Here is a 19751-nt window from a genome sequence, read left to right as displayed (position 1 = left end):
CTCGTATCTATCTTTCCCAATTAACAAAAGGAGAAAAAAAAAAAAAACAAAAAACAAGAAAACCGGTACAAGAGGCGCTCTCACCCCCGGGGGCGGAGCCGGCAGCGATACTCGGCCGTGCTGCCGCCCCCCACGGGCCCTTTTATCCCCGGTGAGATGTCCCCGTCGCACACAGAAGAGGACCCTGCCCGCCGGTGGCGCACAGCGCTGCCGGAGCCCCAGGGGCCGGCCAGGGCGCACCGCCAGCGTTACCCTCCCCGCCCCCAGCGCGGCCCCTGCGGCCGCGCCGCTGCGAAGGGGCGGCGGGCGCGGCGGCGAGGAGGGGCCGCGCGGCGCCCTTTGTTTGTCAGCCGGGAGCTCCCCCACCGCCGCGCTCTTCCCCCGTCCTGCTGCGCCGGGCCCGCGCTGTCCCGCTCCCCGCCTTCCTCTCGCCACTCACCCCACAGCCGGCGGGACTCGGCCCCTGCGGGCGGCTCCCCAGGCCCAGCCCGAGACTGACAAGGCGGCAGCGGCCCCGGGCGCTCCTCACCTCCCCCCGGCAGCGGCGGCCATCTTACCTCCCTCTGCCCTCCCCCCGCGCCGGGACCGTCACCTGACCGGGGGCGGCGCCGCACAACGCCACGAGCGAGGGCGGCAGCGGCGGGGACGCGCTCGGCGCCGCGCACCGGGGAGAGCCCGGGGAGGGGACGCAGCGACCCGGGGAGGGGACGCAGCGACCCGGGCCCGCGCGCTGCAGAGGTGGCGGGAGTCTCGCGTGGGGCCGCCCGCAGGGCTGGCGCGCTAGGAGCCGTGTCTAAGCCGCTAATAACGGGGACCAAAAACCCCAGCCCGGAGCACGGAGGCAGTGAGTCACCGCGCTCCGCCGCCTCCGCACCGCCGCCGCGGTAAGGGCGGGAGGTGGCGCTGACTTGCCGGGGCTCAGGCGGAGCCCGGCCCTGCGCCCCTCCGGCTGGGCGGTCCCGGGAGGGAACCTGGAGCCCAGCTGCCGCCTGAGCCTTCACCCCCGGCTGCTCTCTGGAAGAGGAGCCGGGGGGGAAATTCTTGTTAACAATTGCCGTCTGGTAAATAAGCCAACGAAAGCGTGGTTTGCATACTGCAGGTGAGGACTGCTGTTAATAAACATGGAAAAAAAAAATACACCTTTCTTACCACACCACAAGCCTCTCTCAGACCTCCCCCACGGTGCCTGAGCGGCTTCGCGGCTACTTCGAAAATTCACCTCCTGGCCCATGCCGGGGTGTGGCCTTCAGACGCCATTTCCAGCACGCGTTACAAGTCTTAAGTCTGTACTTTCTGTGATTATAAAATGCATCCAGTGACTGTAAAGGGTCACTTGCATCTTCAGCACAGTCCAAACCCATGCTAACAGATGCATCTTTAGTTAATTCATCTGAAAAACTGGATGAGAGATTAACGACTACAGAAATAACATCTCCCTACGAGATCACGCAGCCTAGCGTAAACCCGGGATGGCAACAAAACAGCAAGGGAAAGGAGTACAACCCCCACGCTCACACTTATTTCTAAGGTTACTGATTCGCAAGGGTCAAAGCACTGATTTAAAATCTTTACAACACTGAGATCTTCCATGTCTCTAAAGAGCCATCACTGTTAATTTCTTAAAGAAACATCTAACAGTGCTCCCTGTATGTCCCCAATACTTTTAACCAGAAAGTGCGCTGCAAGTGGTTTTGCTCACTTCTTTGAACATTTCTCCTATTACCTTAATAAATTCTTCATACCCACATAAAATAACTTCCTTACATGCACAAAAGTTGTCAATACAAGGCAAAAGAGCAAAGTATGAAAATCAAAAGCTCAATCCACTTAGATCTTGCACTAAAACAGTGATTGAGCTGAATAGCTGGTAAAAATTAAGGATATAAAGCACATTCTTCTCATTTACACGGTGGAGGATGAATAAATCTCTGCAGTTACTACTGGGCTGAAAAGTGCTCACTCAGTGCTACCTGCACGTATGCATAAAGGCCACTCACTACTCAAGGATGGGCAGGCTTGATATTTCAAGCATCCATATAACCTTATGTAAGAGAAACTACACTGACAATGGATTTTCAAAATTTTCAAAATGTTTTTTCAGAGTTTATACTAAAATATATATTAATTTCTCACTTCATGATCTCATCACACAACTCCTTGTTCCAGTATTCCAGCATTTCCATCCATCAAGTGTTAGCTGTGTTCTTACCCTTCAGCTACAAATTTGTCAGGCAGAGACGGTAGCTCCTTCCCTCCTGTGTACAAAGGAACTGCACGCACACTGGGCATGTGGAAGCAGGGAAAGCACCATTTTCTGTATGGTGGTTCTTCACTTTCTTCTCCTTTTGCTATGGATCAGTCCAACTCCTGACATCCTTGTACTCTTCTACCTGTAACCTACACTCAACAACACTTCCCCACCAGTGATTAATTCACATAGACAATAAAACACTGTCGCACTGAAGGGTCAAAACTGGAATCTAGCAGAGTTAAGATTTCACACAAAGCAGTCCACTTCTCATCAAATACTTTTTTTTCTGTTGGTAAAACACATAAGTAATCTCTTAACAGTTGTCCCCAAAAACTTTTGTCATATTATTAATATAAAGTGACACTTAACTCCAACTAGAAATTTTCCAGAGTGTGTATAGAAATACTTGATTTTTATGATGCTTTTTTACAAGGTAGCAAACTTATAAACTGCTGCAGGAGAGCATATAATCTGACAAAAGACTTCTTATAAGCACTTTTATTTTCTCTTTCTAGATTTTCCATCTGCTACAGAATTTCACGGAATGGTTTTGGTTGGAAGGGACCTCTGGAGGTCCCCTCTTCGCAGCAAGTGCATGTTGCTGGCTCATGTTCAACTTGGTGACCACCAGGAGCCCCACATCCTCCTCCACGAAACTGCTTTCCAGATGGGTGGCTACCAGCACATACTGGTGCATGGGATTACCTCTTCCCAGTTGCAGGACTTTGCACTTGTTGAACTTCATGAAGTTCCTGTCAGCCTATTTCTCCAGCCCGTTGAGGGAACACTCATGACTCTTATGTAACAGCCACTCCTCCCAGTTTGGTGTCACTGGCAAACTCAATGAGGCTACTCTCTGGCCCATTATCCAGATCACTAAGATGCTAAAGATGATCAGACCTGGTATCAACCTGAGGTACGCTGCTAGTTACTGGCCTCCAACTCAACTTTGTGCCACTGATCACCACATTCTGATCCTGGCTATTCAGCCTGTTTCAATCCACCTCACTGTCTGCTCATCCAGCCCATACTTCAACAGGTTCTCTATTAGGAGCTTATAGGTGGCAGTGTCAAAAAACCTTACTGAAGTCTGGGCAGCAATATTCACTGCCCTCCCCTCATCTACGAGAACAGTTGCTTCATCACAGTTTATCAGGTCGTGTGACTTCCCCTTGGTCAATCCATGCTCAGTATTTCCAACCTTCTTGTCCTTCAAGTGCCTTGATTTGTTTCCAGGATTAGTTGATATTCAAGACTCCAAAATCATAGATAAAATTTAGCAAGACTCAACCCCCACCCCCCAAAAAAACCCTAACTATTAAGTGCATTTTTCAAGTAATTATTAACCTTTTTGTTTAGCCTCCTTCATAATAGATATATAATTTTTAATATTTTAATTTTTAAAACTACTGAAGAGTTTAACTGTCACAGTAACCCAGCTCGTCTCAGGGTACAAAATTGCCCCATTATTTCAGACTTCAACACCTACCCAATACAAATTAAAAATGATTGCTATGCTTTAATTATTAATAAGCTTATTATTCTGATTATAATTACTATAATACTTAAAAGGCTTTTCTTTCCTTCCTCCAATTTCCTCAACTTAAATTGATCAAAATCATGACCACATAACATGAATATTTCTGCTATCTGACAAAAGCATCATTATGAGAAGAGGATGTTACAGGGTAGAGTACATGAGCAGCCATGTTGCTCATTGTGTAACAACCCAAAAGGTGAAGCAGGTAACGGAGGGAAAACCAGGAAGATTTAATACAAAGACCAGTATATTTCAAACAAAAGGGAAAGCTGGCATGGAATTCTCCCCCATGAAATAAATTATCAATCAAGTAATTTATAGGTATCCCATCAGGAAATCACAGGGAAAACATTGCTTTAAGTGTGTGCAATACAGGAGTGTTTTGTTTTTTATCTCATGCTTGATTTGTATTCAAATATTTTTCTTATGACAGCAGAATAACTAGAAGTGTGGAGAGTCCTTTTACTGTCATAGTTTATTTAGTTTGGAGAGATAATGAGTTACACAGAGAAAAATCTTTTGCTACTACATATGACCATCCTAGGAAGCTCTGTAGGATGTACTGGCAAACCTTGATGAGGGTACAGGTCTCTAGCAAGCAGGCTGAAAACATTTTCCCCTAGAACTACTTCTGTATTCTATACTGAAACATCCTGCATGTTCTCAGGAAGTTACTCAGATGGAATTAAGTTAATTATAGGCACAGGAAAATATCTGCTGGCTCTGGGTTGTTCTTAATAAGAACTCTTTCTGTTCAGTACCTTAAAAGAGCAGAGTTAAAATTTTCCATAATCACATTCACCAACAAGTCTTAGCATCTTGAAGTAGTAGCAGAAAACTGTGCTTTCTCTTAATCTGTTCAAATGAGTTTTTCACTATAATGCAGTAATAAACGTTTTTAGTTCATGAAGATACTTTTCACACACCTGAGCCACTCCATTCTGAATGCATATCTGAGAGGGAAATTTTCTCTGCAGTCTCTAACTTGTGGTTGAAACAACAAAAATCACCAGAGATTCTAAAACTGCATCTGTGAATGTTGCAGTGAAGTGGCAAGTATTTTTTATTTCCCACAGTTCAGCTAACAAAGGGAATTCTAAACACACATGGCTTAAAAAAACCCGTTAACTACAGTAGGTCCTTTCAGGAGACCAACACGCACATTTCAGTATTCCTCTAGGGTGGGACCACTTACAGAAACAGGTATTCGTAAAGATGTCTTCACAAAGTCACAGTTGCTTTACAAGGTTTGTACTGAAGTAGAATTAATACCAGATCAAGAGAAGAGAGAAAATGATTCACTATGAAACAGGAAGTGATGGAAACAGCCCTTGTTTAGTAATGATATATAATATCCCTTCTTTTCTATAACAATCTAAACACACATGGTAAAGAACCTGGAGGTCAAGGAGTCTCAGCCTGCTTTAACATACTGTCACCAGCTAACAGAAACTGTCATACTGGAGTCCAAATAGTCAGGTTTCAAAAAGAAAAAAAAAAAAGCACAAATATGGTACACATTTAGTCCTGCTTCTTTGGAATCACCAATTAAAGCAGCAGCTTGTTCAAAACATCGATTTTAATTTGTTATGGGTTTTCCATTTCTCCAGCTAAAAATACCCAACTTGTCATATTCAGAAGTAGTGCACATGAGGTAGCAAGATGCTTTGAGATGGAAGGCTTAAAATTGTACAAGTACCAAGAGGCTAGACTTAAAATTCTATTTACCAGTTCTACTGGAAAATAATTACATACATACATTTATATATAAGCTCTAGAAAACAAGTTAAATAAGAGCAATTTTGAAGCAGAACACTCCAAATAATAGTGTAAATGCATGCACTGTAATGTTTAGTAATCTAAAAGGAGAAACCGCACGAAAATAATTTTGTTCTTCAGCACACGTTAAAAACACCAAAAAAAAAAAAATCAGAAAAACTAGTTCACTTTTTTTAAACTACAGTTTAATCAGATTTAAAGACACAAATTAGAAAAAAACATTTATAGGCAAGTTAAAAACACCTTTAAAACATAACAGCATGCTGCTTCTGCAGCACTGCTGAGACAAATTAGAAATAAGTAATTATTAAAATATCACAATCACAGTGTAACTAACAGTGGTATTTTAATTTTACCATACACCAACACTTAGTTTATGGATCTGTTGAAAAATAACACTTTTTAAAAAATATATATTTTGGAATAATAAAAATGAAATTCACCGACAATGCATTATAATCTGAACCAGGAAAGGCAAATTTAGGAATACTGTAGCTATCCACTTTTAGGGGTGTTTTCTCACCATAACATATGGGTAGTTGGAGGCATAACTACTTCTGCATTGAGGTAAAACTATTCCCTTGAATGTGTAACCAAGGCAGGAAAGAACAAAGTTCCATATTTTAAATTCTTAAATTGAATAACTTATTACAACATCTTTGAATAATGCTATATTTACCCATCTTACATTATTTTTCATTCAATACATTTTGAATGTTCTCTTCTAAGTGATCTAGAACACATCTGAGGTCTGGGATTTAAGAGTAACTACCTAATTACTATTGTATTGTTTTGACACCTTTGTCACAGTAAGACACATCAGAATATTCTTCATAGAAATAGTCAACGTCACTGGACAAAAGAAGTTACAAAGAAAAGATGTAAAGAGAACTGATAAACACATAGAAAGGCAAAATATGCATAGGCAAATACTCCTTAATTTATTGTGACAAAAGATTGTTGCACCTTTAATATGTAGTGTTGCACTATTCTGCTTATCGGTCTCTAGGCACCCTGTTTCTCTGGTTTTTGTTGCAGATTACATCGTCACAGTTTGGAAGCCTAATCCAACTAGAGCAGGGACCACAGCTATCTGTTCATATGACATAGTGTAGCGAAACAAAAATGAAAATCCAGCTTGGGGTATTTCTCCCTCAGAGAACAAAAGGAAGGAAGAAGAGGAAGAAGATTGTGCAGAGGTCCCTTTTACCAAGAGGTTCGTTTGGAATAAGGTGCTGGACTGAGTCATTATTAATGTAAAAAGTTTCCTCTGAAAGTGGCCCTAACTCAGATTGCAGTCATACATCTGAAGTCAAATGCTGTATTCATAGCCTGCAGCAGAATATCCTGTAAGGGCTGGTTTTGCAACAGAGTGAAAGAAGCCCTTCACTTTCCACATAAAGTGTGACCAACAGATTCTATTTTCTCTTTAGGAAGCAGAAAGCTTAGTACTCTGAGAACACAGCCCAACAGCCTTCACAGCAGATGTGGTGTTCAACTGGAGGGCTCAACACTAGTCTCACGTAAATATTGATATGGCCTATTTTAAGTATATTTATGCACACTATATGTAACTACAGCCTGTCAATTCATAAATTTTACACAATGGATATGCACATGAATTGAGAAAATCTAAAAATGTCTAAAACCAAAACCAGGCCTAGGTCACTGGACACACAGGTAATGCACAGAAGATCAAGTGGCAGAATTTGCTTTTGCACATTTGTATAGCAAAATTATGTTCTAAATATTTAATGGGATGAAAATTAATACAGTTGATAGTTAGGTTTTGTAAAAAACATAAAAAGCTCATCTCAAACCAAGTTTTTAAGAATTTTTTTTTTCCATTTAGTTCTGACCATAATAAGCAACTGTTACAATAATTGCAGCTGTAACCTTGCAGGGTGACTTTGTGGATGCCTAGACTTTATGGTGTTTGTAAGACGTCTAGGTCAAGACAGCAAACACATAAAAAAATCCAGGTAGATGTAGCATAGAGCCACTGCATCCTGGGTCACAAGCTCTTCTGTCAAGCTTTGCAGGTAGAGTTAGCTCCCCCCAGGAACTCTGTGGCAAACGCTCCTGGCCACTGATGGGACATGTTCTTACCAGACTTATTCACAGCCAGCTTTTCCACCATGACTATGAAGAAGACTGACAGCGCAAACTAGCTTAGCTCCAGACAGATCTGGTAATATAATGAGAGCAGGCTCAATTCACTAGAGTATCTGCTTCGATACTTATTCAGCATAGCATTTAAATACTTAAGTACTTATAACCAATTGATTTTTTAAACAGGAAATTAAAAAATACTCCCAAATGCTGTTCAGAGTATTACTAGACCTAAATTAATACATAAAGGCTAATCATGTAGTGAAATGCTATGATGAATCAGCATAGAACCAATGTATAATTTTTTTTATACATAGAGTCTGCATCATATTAAAATATTTGAATTTATTTCCATTTGTTTTTCTAACACTGATCACTTTTCAACATAAATGGCAATATTTCCAAATTTTCATTGAAAGCGAAAAATTCTCAAACCTTATTTTGGAATTCGATGAGAATTACAAAGTGAAAGACTTAAGGTTAAGGGAAGCAAAAGCCTAAATTACTGTAACTTGTGCTTTTAAATTTTCTTTATCATTCAGGGCCAACTTACAAAGTTGAGCATGTGAAAGTTTACATGTAAGCAAGTGACACATTTGCAGGCAAATGTGAGGACATATTTCACCATGTATTTAAACAAATCATCAACAATTTGCTTGCAAAGTTTCTGAGAAAAAAAATCCAGACTGTTAAAATTACTTTTGATATGAATTTGACAGGAGGTGAGGCTCTCATAAAGGTCTCCTTTGTATCAGAGAACTTTTTACCACTAACCAAATCAATGCCATCAAGAGAGGCACAACTACCTAGTATACATCCTATCATAAAAGCATAGCATTTATATTCATGTTACTTATTCCCACAAGGGAAATAGAACAAGTTATTTAAGTGTAAAATTTTTCTAATAAATAATATACTATACTGGGAAAACTCACACCACAAGTCAGTGTACAGCAGGGAATACACAAAGACCTCTTTGTAAAGTCTTCTCACTAAAGTATCATTTGTTATCAAGAGCACACTGAAATGCATACCAATATTTTTACATGGTAATATATTTTTAAATATGTCACCTATTACTGAAATCTTGTCTACATGTCAACTTAAGGAATGGCCATGGAAAAATTAGTTTCCTGAATAAGAAGGGCATATCTGTAACTGTAAAGCTAACAAAGCCTTCCCGATTACAACAGTAGTAGGCACCACTGAAAGTATTTAAATATATAATATATATCTCTTTCATTAATACAGAATCATAAAGGTTAAAAAAGGTTAAGCAAGCAAATAGTTACTGTCAGGGTGACTACATTTACTAACATTAACTCATTAAGTGCTTGAATGAATTGTTCACAACAGGCAAGTATCTGCAAAGCACCATAAAATTATGAATGATATGTTGTATTTACTTTTTTTAGTGTGCTGACCTGCAATACAGAAAACACATAACTAATGTATATCCAAAAAGTTAAAAAGTGAAAGAATACTTAAAAGTATGTTTCCTTCATTCCCGAAGTTTTCTAGGAAATTTACTTTCTACTGTTTTTCTCAGCAAGGACAATAGTAAATCACTGCCATCCTTTCAAATTCAGTATTATAAAGTGATGGGATGTAAAACCTAAAAATTATCTAAAGCATCAGGGCTGGCCACTCTTGACTTTCTGACCGAATGGATAAAAAGAATGCAGTGTGATAGCAAGGCAGAAAACTAGTAAAGCAGAGGGAAAACAACAATGACAAAACCCCAGTTTGACTAAAATCAGTGTACTGCCATTAAAACAAAAAAACTTCTTTCCACAGTCCTCAAGAGAATTCATTTACATGAAGAGCAGATTTTGGTTCAAAGTACTTTTATATTCAGCAATGACATGTAAAGGGTAAATTCTAGGACACTACACTTAAAAATAAATTCTGTGCAGAACTAGTAAGTTGTCATATTTTTCTTGTGTTGCAATTATTTAAGGGTTTCAAACCATGAAGAAAAAAGTCATTACATTGCACACAGACACCAGTCACATCCAATGGCTCATACCTTGCCACTTGTGCTCAAGTAAAGCACGTACATATTTTCTTTAGCTGTTTTAACTTCCCCATATACAAAAGGTCTGCACAAAACTGTACCTGTGAATTCACTCACACTGCAGTACCAGTCTTCACTATCCTAAACCTGCTTATTTTCTGGGAGTGTTTACACCTGTTTTTGTATTTTATGATGAAGAACTAGTAAGCTTGCATTGCACATATGGGCACACATGCCAAAACAAGAAAACAAGAGTACCAGAACATTAATGGAGAAGATGGCACGTTACATGTTGTACTGGCATCCAAAAGTGCTGGTTTGGGCAGATTCATAGACTGCACCAACAAGATTAATTTAAGTTCAACGCAACAAATGCTGAAAGAATCAACCCTAATTCTACTCACCCACCCAGAAATGTGCAATGTTAATTTGTTATTTTATGTAAATGTCCCTTCAAGAACAGAAGGTAGAAAAACATCTTTCCTGATTGTGTTATCTAATAAGGGTAATCAAACAAAGAAACCAGTGTGCCCTTACTTATAAACAACAGAAAGAACCATAATGCCATTTCTAACAGGCATATGACAACCACGACCCCATGTAAGGGGAGGTCTACTTAGGTAACCAGAGTAAGGATTTAGAAGACAGATTATTTTATTTTAAAGATAATACAGCTGTCACCGAAACAAACATCCTTGCTCTTCTGAACAGTCATAGAATCACAGAATCATCTAGGTTGGAAATGACCCTGGAGATCATCTAGTCCAACCGTTCTCCTAGCACAGTTCCCACCTACAGCATATCCTTAAGCTCCAAATGAGAGTCATCCACTCATTTCATATTCAGTTCCCCCTTTCTAACTGCGTAGTGCTAACCTACATATATGGAAGAGGTATGTTATCCTCCTGGAGTTTTAGGCAAGGAGCCAAAGGCCAGACACAGAACTACCATAGCAAGGAAACAATTCTGACCTGACCTGGGATCTGGTCCTTTAGAGAGTAAGCCAGAAGTGCTGTGACTATTTTTGCATGGTAGTATGCCCAAAGCTGAGTGCCATCTGGTACTAAGAATATTCACCCGACTAGTGTTAGATATTCGATGAAAAATTTAAGGTTCAAAATATTATGACAATATTTTTCTCATTCATTTGTAGGTTAATAATCAACAAGCTGCATTATTTTTCTCTGGTAGTATTTTGTGTCAGTTTTAAAGCTAAAAAAACCCCATGTGGATAAACAGTTTGTGTTTACTTAAAAAAATTAGATGAAAATACATAATATAAGCAATTAAAATGTAGCCCTTTAACACCAGTACTCTAGCAGGGACCATCATCACAATAAATGGTCTGGAATACATATAACCACTGCATTATTCCCCGACACACTTCCATAATTCAGTAAACCAGATATTCTGAAGGATTTATTTCTTTCATTATGTTACCCACAAATATGATGTGAACTTTGCATCTAAAATTCTAATTTGAAGACAAAGCTTTTCCTCAAATTCATATGCTTCTTTGGATAAAGGGCCATCAATTATCAAGCATACAGAAATTGGTTATGATAGTAATTTCATGATTGACTACCTATGCACTAGAGCTCAAGGTAATTTTGCTTTTGTATACTGAAAGCATCATCAACTAACTACTGTATGCCTGGAAATTCAAAACATCTTTAAGTATTAAAAATCTTTTTTTGTAAAACAGTTGTATTCTAGAACAAGTATTTCTGATATTTAAGGGTAAAAAACGCACTTTCATTAAAATCCTGGTGCTTGCACGTTGTTTTCTGTGTCCTATGGCTGCCTTTCCTTCTCTAGCTGCAAAGCCCACTTGGCAGTGTTTTATTGGTTTTAGGTACTTAAAAGTAAAAGAAACCTAGATTAGAGCTATCAAGCCCTGGAAAAGGCAAACCTTCAGTTGTTTTATTTTTTTTTTTTGTTTTAATCCATTCACAAGGGCTATGTGTAATTATACTCTTTATCAAAGAAACCTAACTCTAAATTTGGCATCAGTAATGTTTACAGTTCTGTAATGTACTGTAATATTTTGAGATACTTTAAGAAAACCCTCCAAATACTGAGATGCTTATTGCAATTCCCTTTTAAAGATTCAAAAGCCTTCTAATGACTTTGCATTTCCTATTTTTATCTTCTTTATAGCATATAGTATTACATATTTGAAATATGCTTTCCATGTAAAATCAAACTTGAAAATACCCACTTAGAAACAATATTTCAGTAAATAGAGGGTTTAAGGCAAGTCATTCATTTGGAAAAATTAATTTCCATTTGTTAATCCTAGATTGACACAATTTTTATATTCCACCCCATCAGTGCCTTGGGATACACAACGTACATTCAGCAAAGGGCACACATATGACCCTATGGACATACGTTGCAAGTCCTGAGTGCCCATTGAAATAATGGTAATATCTTCATATATAAGGCGTGACCCACAGGGACATGGCATGGGAGGGGTTAATTTGTTCTGTTTCCAGTCTTGCTATTGTATGTGATTTTCCTAGGTAATGCATTCTTTTCTTACTAAACATCTTTGCAAACAAATACAAACCCCTTTAAAAGGTGCTAAAAATGGGTTTCTGAAAACATACAAAATATATTCATCATAGTATTTCCTCAATCACTGTTTCAATGCTTGATATCTGCAGGTTATTTCTTGTTTCTGACTGAAACTATTATTTGTTGTGGAATAACTGTTCTTTTGCAAAAGATTTTCTTCTTCTAGTTTTTTGGACCACACGGGCTGGACACTTTCATGCTTTTTACTTCCTTTTTGAGTTCTTTTCAGTGGAAATATCAACAACACCAGGATGCTGGCAATATGAAGACAGAAATAGCAGGAGCTAGAAAACAAACAAACAAAATAATTCAGTAAAACTCAGACCACTCTTTTCAGGATGCTTAAGGAATAGACTGTCAAAACCTACTTGCATACAGTACTTTGCACATAAGATAGGAAGACATTAGCACTTCTTTTAAGAAAAGTAGTAAGGGGGAATCAGAAATGAAGTCTTCCCTCACAGCACCTAGCGCTGTAAGATGTAAAATGTGAAAAGAAGTCAGCTTTCAACTTCTTTTCATGAGTTACTTCTGGGAAGTCATTACCTGTCTTGCTATAAAATAGTTCCAAGTGCATATAGTAATCTCAAAGGTCTTGGTTTTGGTTGGGTTTTTTTTTCCTCTGCTCCAGGAAAAGTAAGTTTATTATGACAGGAAACCAAGATCTCTTTATGGTTTCTCATAGACAACACAAATTATGTTCAAGCACTAGAACAGAAATACAGTTTGCTCAGCTAACAAATCAATCTTATAATTATCACTAAAATAGCTTCAGAAATTTTATACCACAGAAAAAACTTCTATTCCAAGTTAAAGAAAAAGGAAACAGGTAGAACCTGCTTACCTGTAAAAGGTGAAAGAGGGTTTTACAGAGAGCAGTACAAATGGCACAACTGTGTAACTTATTGCTAGTTGAGTTGCCATCCATGTTATTATATCATAACATAGTTTAACAGCAGGAGATTCAACAAAATAGTGTCTGATGTTGTTTCTTATCTGAAAAAGCAGATAAAATTAAGTTTAGGAATAAACTCGAGAGCTATCTTACTGTACAGAATTTGTTGCACAAAATTCATAGGATGAATTTAATGCTGTGGTTTGGTCAAGTATCTTTGAACTATTCAAAATACCCATGAACTTCAAGAGGAGTCAGTTCAAATTCCCTGCCTTTTAGGATAATGCATTTCATCCAGCACAGCATTTAAGCATTTATGAGTTTAAGCAAATGAATCCCCCCTAAATCCAATGCAACTTTGGCCTGCTTGTCTGAATTAGACAGACATTGTATTCCATCAGGCCATTCTGTATAGAGTGGTGTAGTAAATGAAAGCCAGTATGCTTCTGCTGAAAGCTTCTATATGGCAAACTATTTTCATATACTTACTAATAAGATCTATTTTAGGACAAGTAGGGTATAAATCAGAATATACAAAATATCCATTCTAATGACATATTTCGGGAGTCAACAACTAATATGAAGTGGGACTACTACAAAATGACTCAATTTTCTATGCTGAGTCTTCTTTTGTTTGTAAAATTCTTTTCAAATGATGGAATACCAAAGGTATTTTTAAAAAAAATTCCAAAATCCACACAGGTTTGGGTTCAGTTTTATTTGTCTATAATTAAAAAGACATCAGTAGACCTTCACCTCTCCTTCGACTGAACTGTCATCCTTGCTCACACTTACTTGCTGACAAGCCAAGATGGATTCAGTTCAGCCCTTGTGTAGCTTGGATCACAGTTGCCACCTTCCAGTTATCTGCACTGAGTCTCTGAAAAGCTGCACACCAAAGTACACAGTTTCGCTTCTTCAACCTTCAGTTTCTTTAGAACTCCTGGTTCTAAAGAACATATCCAAGGCTAGCTCCTGCTGATTTCATTTTTACAATGAAAACCTTTTTTGCCCTTCTTGTCCTTCTTACCCAAATTCCCCTGTAGATATCACATTCCCACTCAGCCTTTGTTTAGTTTAACTAAGTAATACAAGTAATGCTAGCCACATACCCTTCCTCCTGCCATCTCCCCCAGTTTTCTCCTAGGGTCACATACAATGACTTGTTCATCAGTTCTGTAAAACTTGGATCAAGTTTTACAGAATTTCTTGTAGAGAAATCTAGTATTTTAGGACTTGAATTACAACTTCTAAGTTAAATCTAGAATTGCCCCTAGTAAATACCTGATTATGACATGTGTAATGATTAAAGGAAGTAAAATGAGTTGAATACATACTTAGGCATGACAAGAGAAAAAAGTGTGGATCAGAGATGCCAAACTTGGCCATTAAAGGCTAGTAGAGTTAAATAATAAACATGCTGAAGTACCTCTAACATATCTTACCAGTTATTAGGTATCTGTTAATATGGAAACTCAAAATATTTTTATTTAATAGCCTATTAATGGATATGTATAAAATACAGCACATCTTACTAGCTAAGCTCAGGACAAAGTGCAGTGAGCGCTCCTATTTACTGGACTCACCTTACTGACAGAGCACAACCTTTACCTGGGAACTGTCCCTGAACCTTGGCTTCTGCACCAGCCCCCTGCTGATAAATGTCAAAAGTTCACTGAGATAGAGTCTGGAAAGGAGAAGGGAGCTACACCTATTGTAAACAAAGGAGTCAATTCTGACAAAGACTATACCTGCATCTGTGTGAAGAAAGAGGAGGAGCATCTGTTTTATTACTGTTAATCTAAATCTGAAGTACCACATTCCCTAGCTATTATCGCAACAAAGAACAGTCTGCTTCATTTCTCATTCTCCTGGATCTTTCAACAGAAAAGTGGTCTGTTATGCTGCTCAGAGCTGACATCAAATTTCTTTGTTCCTCTTCCCCATTGAGTAATGGATAAACCTGCCTCTGTTCTTAAGCAGCTTTTCAGGCAGAACTGTTAGAGATTTCTTGGCAGATTTGCTGGTTCCATATGGTTCTGAATAGCAGCTGAAAAAGGTTTTAAATGTGACTGCACTGCTGGCTGGCCAATTTTGAATAGTAACTGCGCTAGAGAATCTGCTGGTTGAAGAGGAACATTCTTTAGTTACCATCTTTACAATAGTACTGGACAGAAATTAGGGAGGGGGTGGACTATGAATATATAGCATTGACCTCAAAATTTGAAGCTACTCATCATCAGTGATTTTTTCATCATCAGAAAGGTTTTTCAAAATTATCTTTAATAACATCATTCTGTTCAGCATGGCATAGTAATACACGATCAGTTAATAGAGAGGAACATCTTCCACAAAAGGTATACTACAAAGACATTACAGACTGTGTACAGTCTTGATTGTTTCCACCACTCAGCCCCTCCTGTATTTAAACATTCCTACCATTCTCATAACTAAATAAGTAAACACCACTATCAGACAGACTGTCTATCAACTGCAAAGTGCATCTTTGGACTACAGTACATGATCAGTTTTGGTTTTAAAAACTTATTGTTATTTAAGATACTTTGTTGGTACTTACAGCTCGTGCTGCTAGTGTCATTAGTACTCCTGTTAAAAATGTTAAATAATATCCTGGGTAAACCCCATGCCAGATGGCAGAAAGGATGAAGGTTTGGATCGTTGGGCTGAAGGTGGCTCGCTCATAGCACACTCTAGTAAGTCAAAGAGAATTCAAGATAAATAACATGAGACAAACCACCAATCTTCCCAATTATCATTTATGCATTTATACTTCTATCAGTTTCATCTCCAACACATAATTTGCAATACAACTGCAGTTTACTATTACTTAATAACGTTGCTACTACATTACAACTTATAGAAAATACTTAAACCTATTCACAGCTCCTGATTTAACCCCCTCAGTGCTAACCTATGCTCAGTGTCATCACATTCAGTATTTATAATGAAGTGATACACAAGCATCCAAAGACAGGTTTTGGTGTTAATAAGGGATCTTGAGCCATCCAAGAATGCGTCTGAAAAGCTACACTGGAAGGCACAGACTACCCTGCAAAGTCTTGTGATGAATCATATATGCATTTTTCATAAAATGAAAGCAGCTTACAGGAGAAGGGAAAAGTAACAACTACCTTCAGTTTTGAGTAACAGACTACAGTTGAAAATGTGTCTCTGTAGGGCAATTAGGCGAGCATGATGATGAAATTATAATTAATGACTCTAGAGATGTGAGAATATCAAATAAGGAGAATACTGAACTCTGCTATTTAAAAGTTGAGACTGAATTATTAGGCAAGGTCCTACAGTAAGAAATTCTTAAAGGAAGAAGGGAAAAAGGAATCCAAGAAAGATTTTCTAGAAGACAACATTAAATGACACAGTGACAAACCATGATGATGTGGAAGAATGATAGGAAACATGGTAAGGTCCTGATATGGCTTCATCAAGAGTTCTTTAATGTCTTTAATGATCTGAAAACCAAAAAGCAATAGGAAATATGGAAACAGATCACACTAACATGAAGCAAAAATAAACATCACAAGCATGCATGAACAGAAATCTAAGGCTAACATACAAAAATGAGCTTCAACTAAAGTAGAAGGCCATAGACACCAATATATAAACACACAGCAAGTAACAGAGAAAGAGAAGAGAATGCATGTTTATTGTTCAAATAAGACAACAAGCTAGTGATAGAGGGCCAAAACATTCACTACTAATGTATTTACTTTGCTGCAGCTTCCACATATACAAAAGGTTGCCAAGACCAAATGATACAGTCAGTGTTAAAGAGCAGAAGGTAAAAAGACAGGATCTGAATAGGGAAGGATCAAAAGTGTATTTTGCTAATTTAGTTTACTTATGAGGTCTTCAGTGCAGGGTACCCTTGCCAAAGGGCTTTGTTAACAAAAGCTATTAAGATGGGAACATGGGGTTAAGCAGGGTTCAGTTGCACACATGCATAATACACAAAACTATCTGAGGACATTTGCCCAAAATAGACCACTTGAAAGAGGAAAGCAACATTGGCCAGTCTAAAGAGTAACCAGGGAATTTCAAAGAGACTTTTGAGACAAAGAATCTGACAGCCTAGAAAGTACAAGAACATCAGGAAAAATTGTAACATGTCAGGGTGACATCTTGGAGCAAAATACCAATAATCAAAACATGGTTTGACACTGCCAGAAGTCACCCCACCAGCATCACGACCCGCTGTCTTGGCCAAGACCTCCCTGGTAGACACTGTGTAGCCTGCATGCAGCTAGGGGACTCTCAGCGCAGTACACAATACACAGGCAGCAGTCTCTCATCCCTGTCAGCTGCTGAATGTGAACTCACGGCATGATGATCTAACTGGCATGTGAATTAGCAGGTTCACACAGAGCTGGAGCACCCACACCTCCCACTGGCAGCGTGTACAAGCAGGGGGCCCACGCTTGCAGAAGGAGGTGTGTGTTTGTGTCCCACGTCCTTGGGAGTGGAGGCGCAGTTTGCATATAACTGTGTGCGTACATGTGCTCTTTTTAAACTCCTTGGGATTAGTCACAGAAGAGTGTTTAGAAGTGTTTATTAAACTAGAACACAAAACACACACAAAATGTTATCTGTTCTAGTGCTGGTATTAATTCTGAGTGTATTTTTTCACTGACTGGTGAGTAATTATGTTTCATTAATAAATTGATAAATGTCTTCAATCTTTATTTTCCCCTGCAAAGCAGTCCGGAGCTAAAACTAACTAAATCAACAACCACATTTCAGCTATATCAATGTAAGTCAGATCAGATATATACTAGATAAAAATCATCAGTCATTAATTTCAAAAAGTAGAAAGTAAGCTTAAACTCCTCCATGGATTTGTGAATAATGAATTGTGTTGAAATGCTTCACTTGACATTCCTAAAAGCAAATCAAGAAAATAATGGTCATTGGAACAAGCTGAGAAAACTTGGACCACCTCTATTTGAACAGATTATCTTATGCACAATTTGCTCTAGAACTGGGAAGATTCATCAGTTCAGCAAGGTACTGCCTTTGGTCTGATTCTCTACTTTCATTACTAGCCTGGGTGGTAGACTGAGAAGCATTTTTCCACCCTGTCTTCCCTTCCTTTTTTGGATGGAAGGTGGGATGGATGAGATTGGCATTGTTTTCTTAGTAGACAGAATGCTAGAATCCACAATGATCTTGAGAGACTTGAATAGTGTTCTGAAATCAACAAGATGAAGTCCAAAGTATAGAACATTTATCAAATATGCGGAAGATAGAAAACAGTACCCATTCCTGTAACATTACTGCAAAAGCGTGTCTGAGTATGAATATGAATCAACAGTATGAAACAGCGAGTATCAGCTGAGCATGAATCAACAGTAGATTGCTACTGCAAAAAAGATGGATGTAATACTGTGATGTATTAGAATATGTTATAAGAAAATAAAGGTAATTAATCCACTCAAATAATTTAAATCTGCCTGTAACAAGCCAGGGAAAGATCTTGGAGGTCTTAGAAGTACTACATCCACTGTAAGAAGACAGGAAGTTTGGAAAAATGCCAGAAGAGATCAAGAAGAACCACAGAGACTTTGCAAACATGTCCAAAGACAAATGGAATTAGATGTTTTCTTTGGAAAAAAGAATGAACAGGCTGAAGGGGAACATAACAGCTTCCCCAGCCAGGAAACATTATCATGATATTTACTGTTGATATATACTACTATGTAAATATCTATTTTAACTTGCATGCTTGAAACAATAATACTTTTAAACTGCTGTATTTTGTGATCTACATTAAATGTTTATTTAAACTTCTTTATGATCTGCAGGTCCACTAACTGTGTTTTTACACACAATCAAGATTTAAAATCATACAATTCTGATGAGATATATGAGCTTGTCCTCCATTCAAACTGCTGTACCATTGCAACTAACGAAATGATTGGTCATATAATATATATTCTATACCACTATTTATGGTCCTCATGTATAATCATTAAAACAATATTTTACCTGCAAAAAACTTAAAGAAAATATCCACCCTTCTCTATTTCACTGTGGCAGAATCAATACGGATTTAGACTATCCTCAAAGTGGCTCTACAATTGTTCTTAAAAATATTTTTTAAGGAGGTGCTTTAATTTTTCTTCACATCTTTTAAGGTCACTCTGAGTAATTGATTTTCATTTTTTTCTTTCAATCCTTAACGGGAATGTTATTAAGGAGTACTCCACTAAAAGGAGTTTTTATGTAGAATAATTTCATTTAGGTGATTTGAAAGTTTGTTGGAATACAACCTTTTCCTATTAAGTTTTAATACAGATCAACTTCTGTTCTCTAAATTAAAATGCATTTTAAAATCACTATTTGCTTTATTAAATGATATATTTCAACATCTGCAAGCATGCAATTCTTCCTTGCTGACTGCCCTAGCAATAGATTCTATTGCCTATTGAGCCAACTAGAATAATCACATAAAATTAAATTTCTGTTTTTAATTGGGTCATTAAAAAATTTAGTAAACAAATTAAGGAAGAAAGAGAATACACTATAAAGAAATTTGATA

General features: G+C 38.2%; 2 protein-coding genes across 7 annotated transcripts in view; both read right to left on the bottom strand.

Moving 5' to 3' along the window:
- Positions 1–568, bottom strand: part of KIDINS220 (kinase D interacting substrate 220) — an 80739-nt gene extending 80171 nt beyond the window's left edge. For all 4 annotated transcript variants that reach the window (XM_074895676.1, XM_074895675.1, XM_074895677.1 and 1 more), the window contains exon 1: positions 440–568. The gene's annotated coding sequence lies outside the window, so the exon portion shown is untranslated. The remainder of the gene's footprint in view (positions 1–439) is intronic.
- A 5086-nt stretch (positions 569–5654) lies between these two features.
- Positions 5655–19751, bottom strand: part of MBOAT2 (membrane bound glycerophospholipid O-acyltransferase 2) — a 98552-nt gene continuing 84455 nt past the window's right edge. For 2 of the 3 annotated variants that reach the window (XM_074895671.1, XM_074895672.1), the window contains 3 exons: positions 15753–15885; positions 13124–13275; positions 5655–12563 (listed from right to left, as the gene is read on the bottom strand). In XM_074895671.1, coding sequence (XP_074751772.1) covers positions 12341–12563; positions 13124–13275; positions 15753–15885 — 508 coding nt within the window. In that variant the 3' untranslated portion in view covers positions 5655–12340. The remainder of the gene's footprint in view (positions 12564–13123; positions 13276–15752; positions 15886–19751) is intronic. The other variant, XM_074895674.1, reaches the window with a different exon arrangement.

Source organism: Athene noctua, chromosome 1 (genome assembly GCF_965140245.1).
Source record: "Athene noctua chromosome 1, bAthNoc1.hap1.1, whole genome shotgun sequence".
NCBI classification, from domain to species: Eukaryota; Metazoa; Chordata; class Aves; order Strigiformes; family Strigidae; genus Athene; species Athene noctua.
This window is presented reverse-complemented; position numbering and strand designations above follow the sequence as displayed.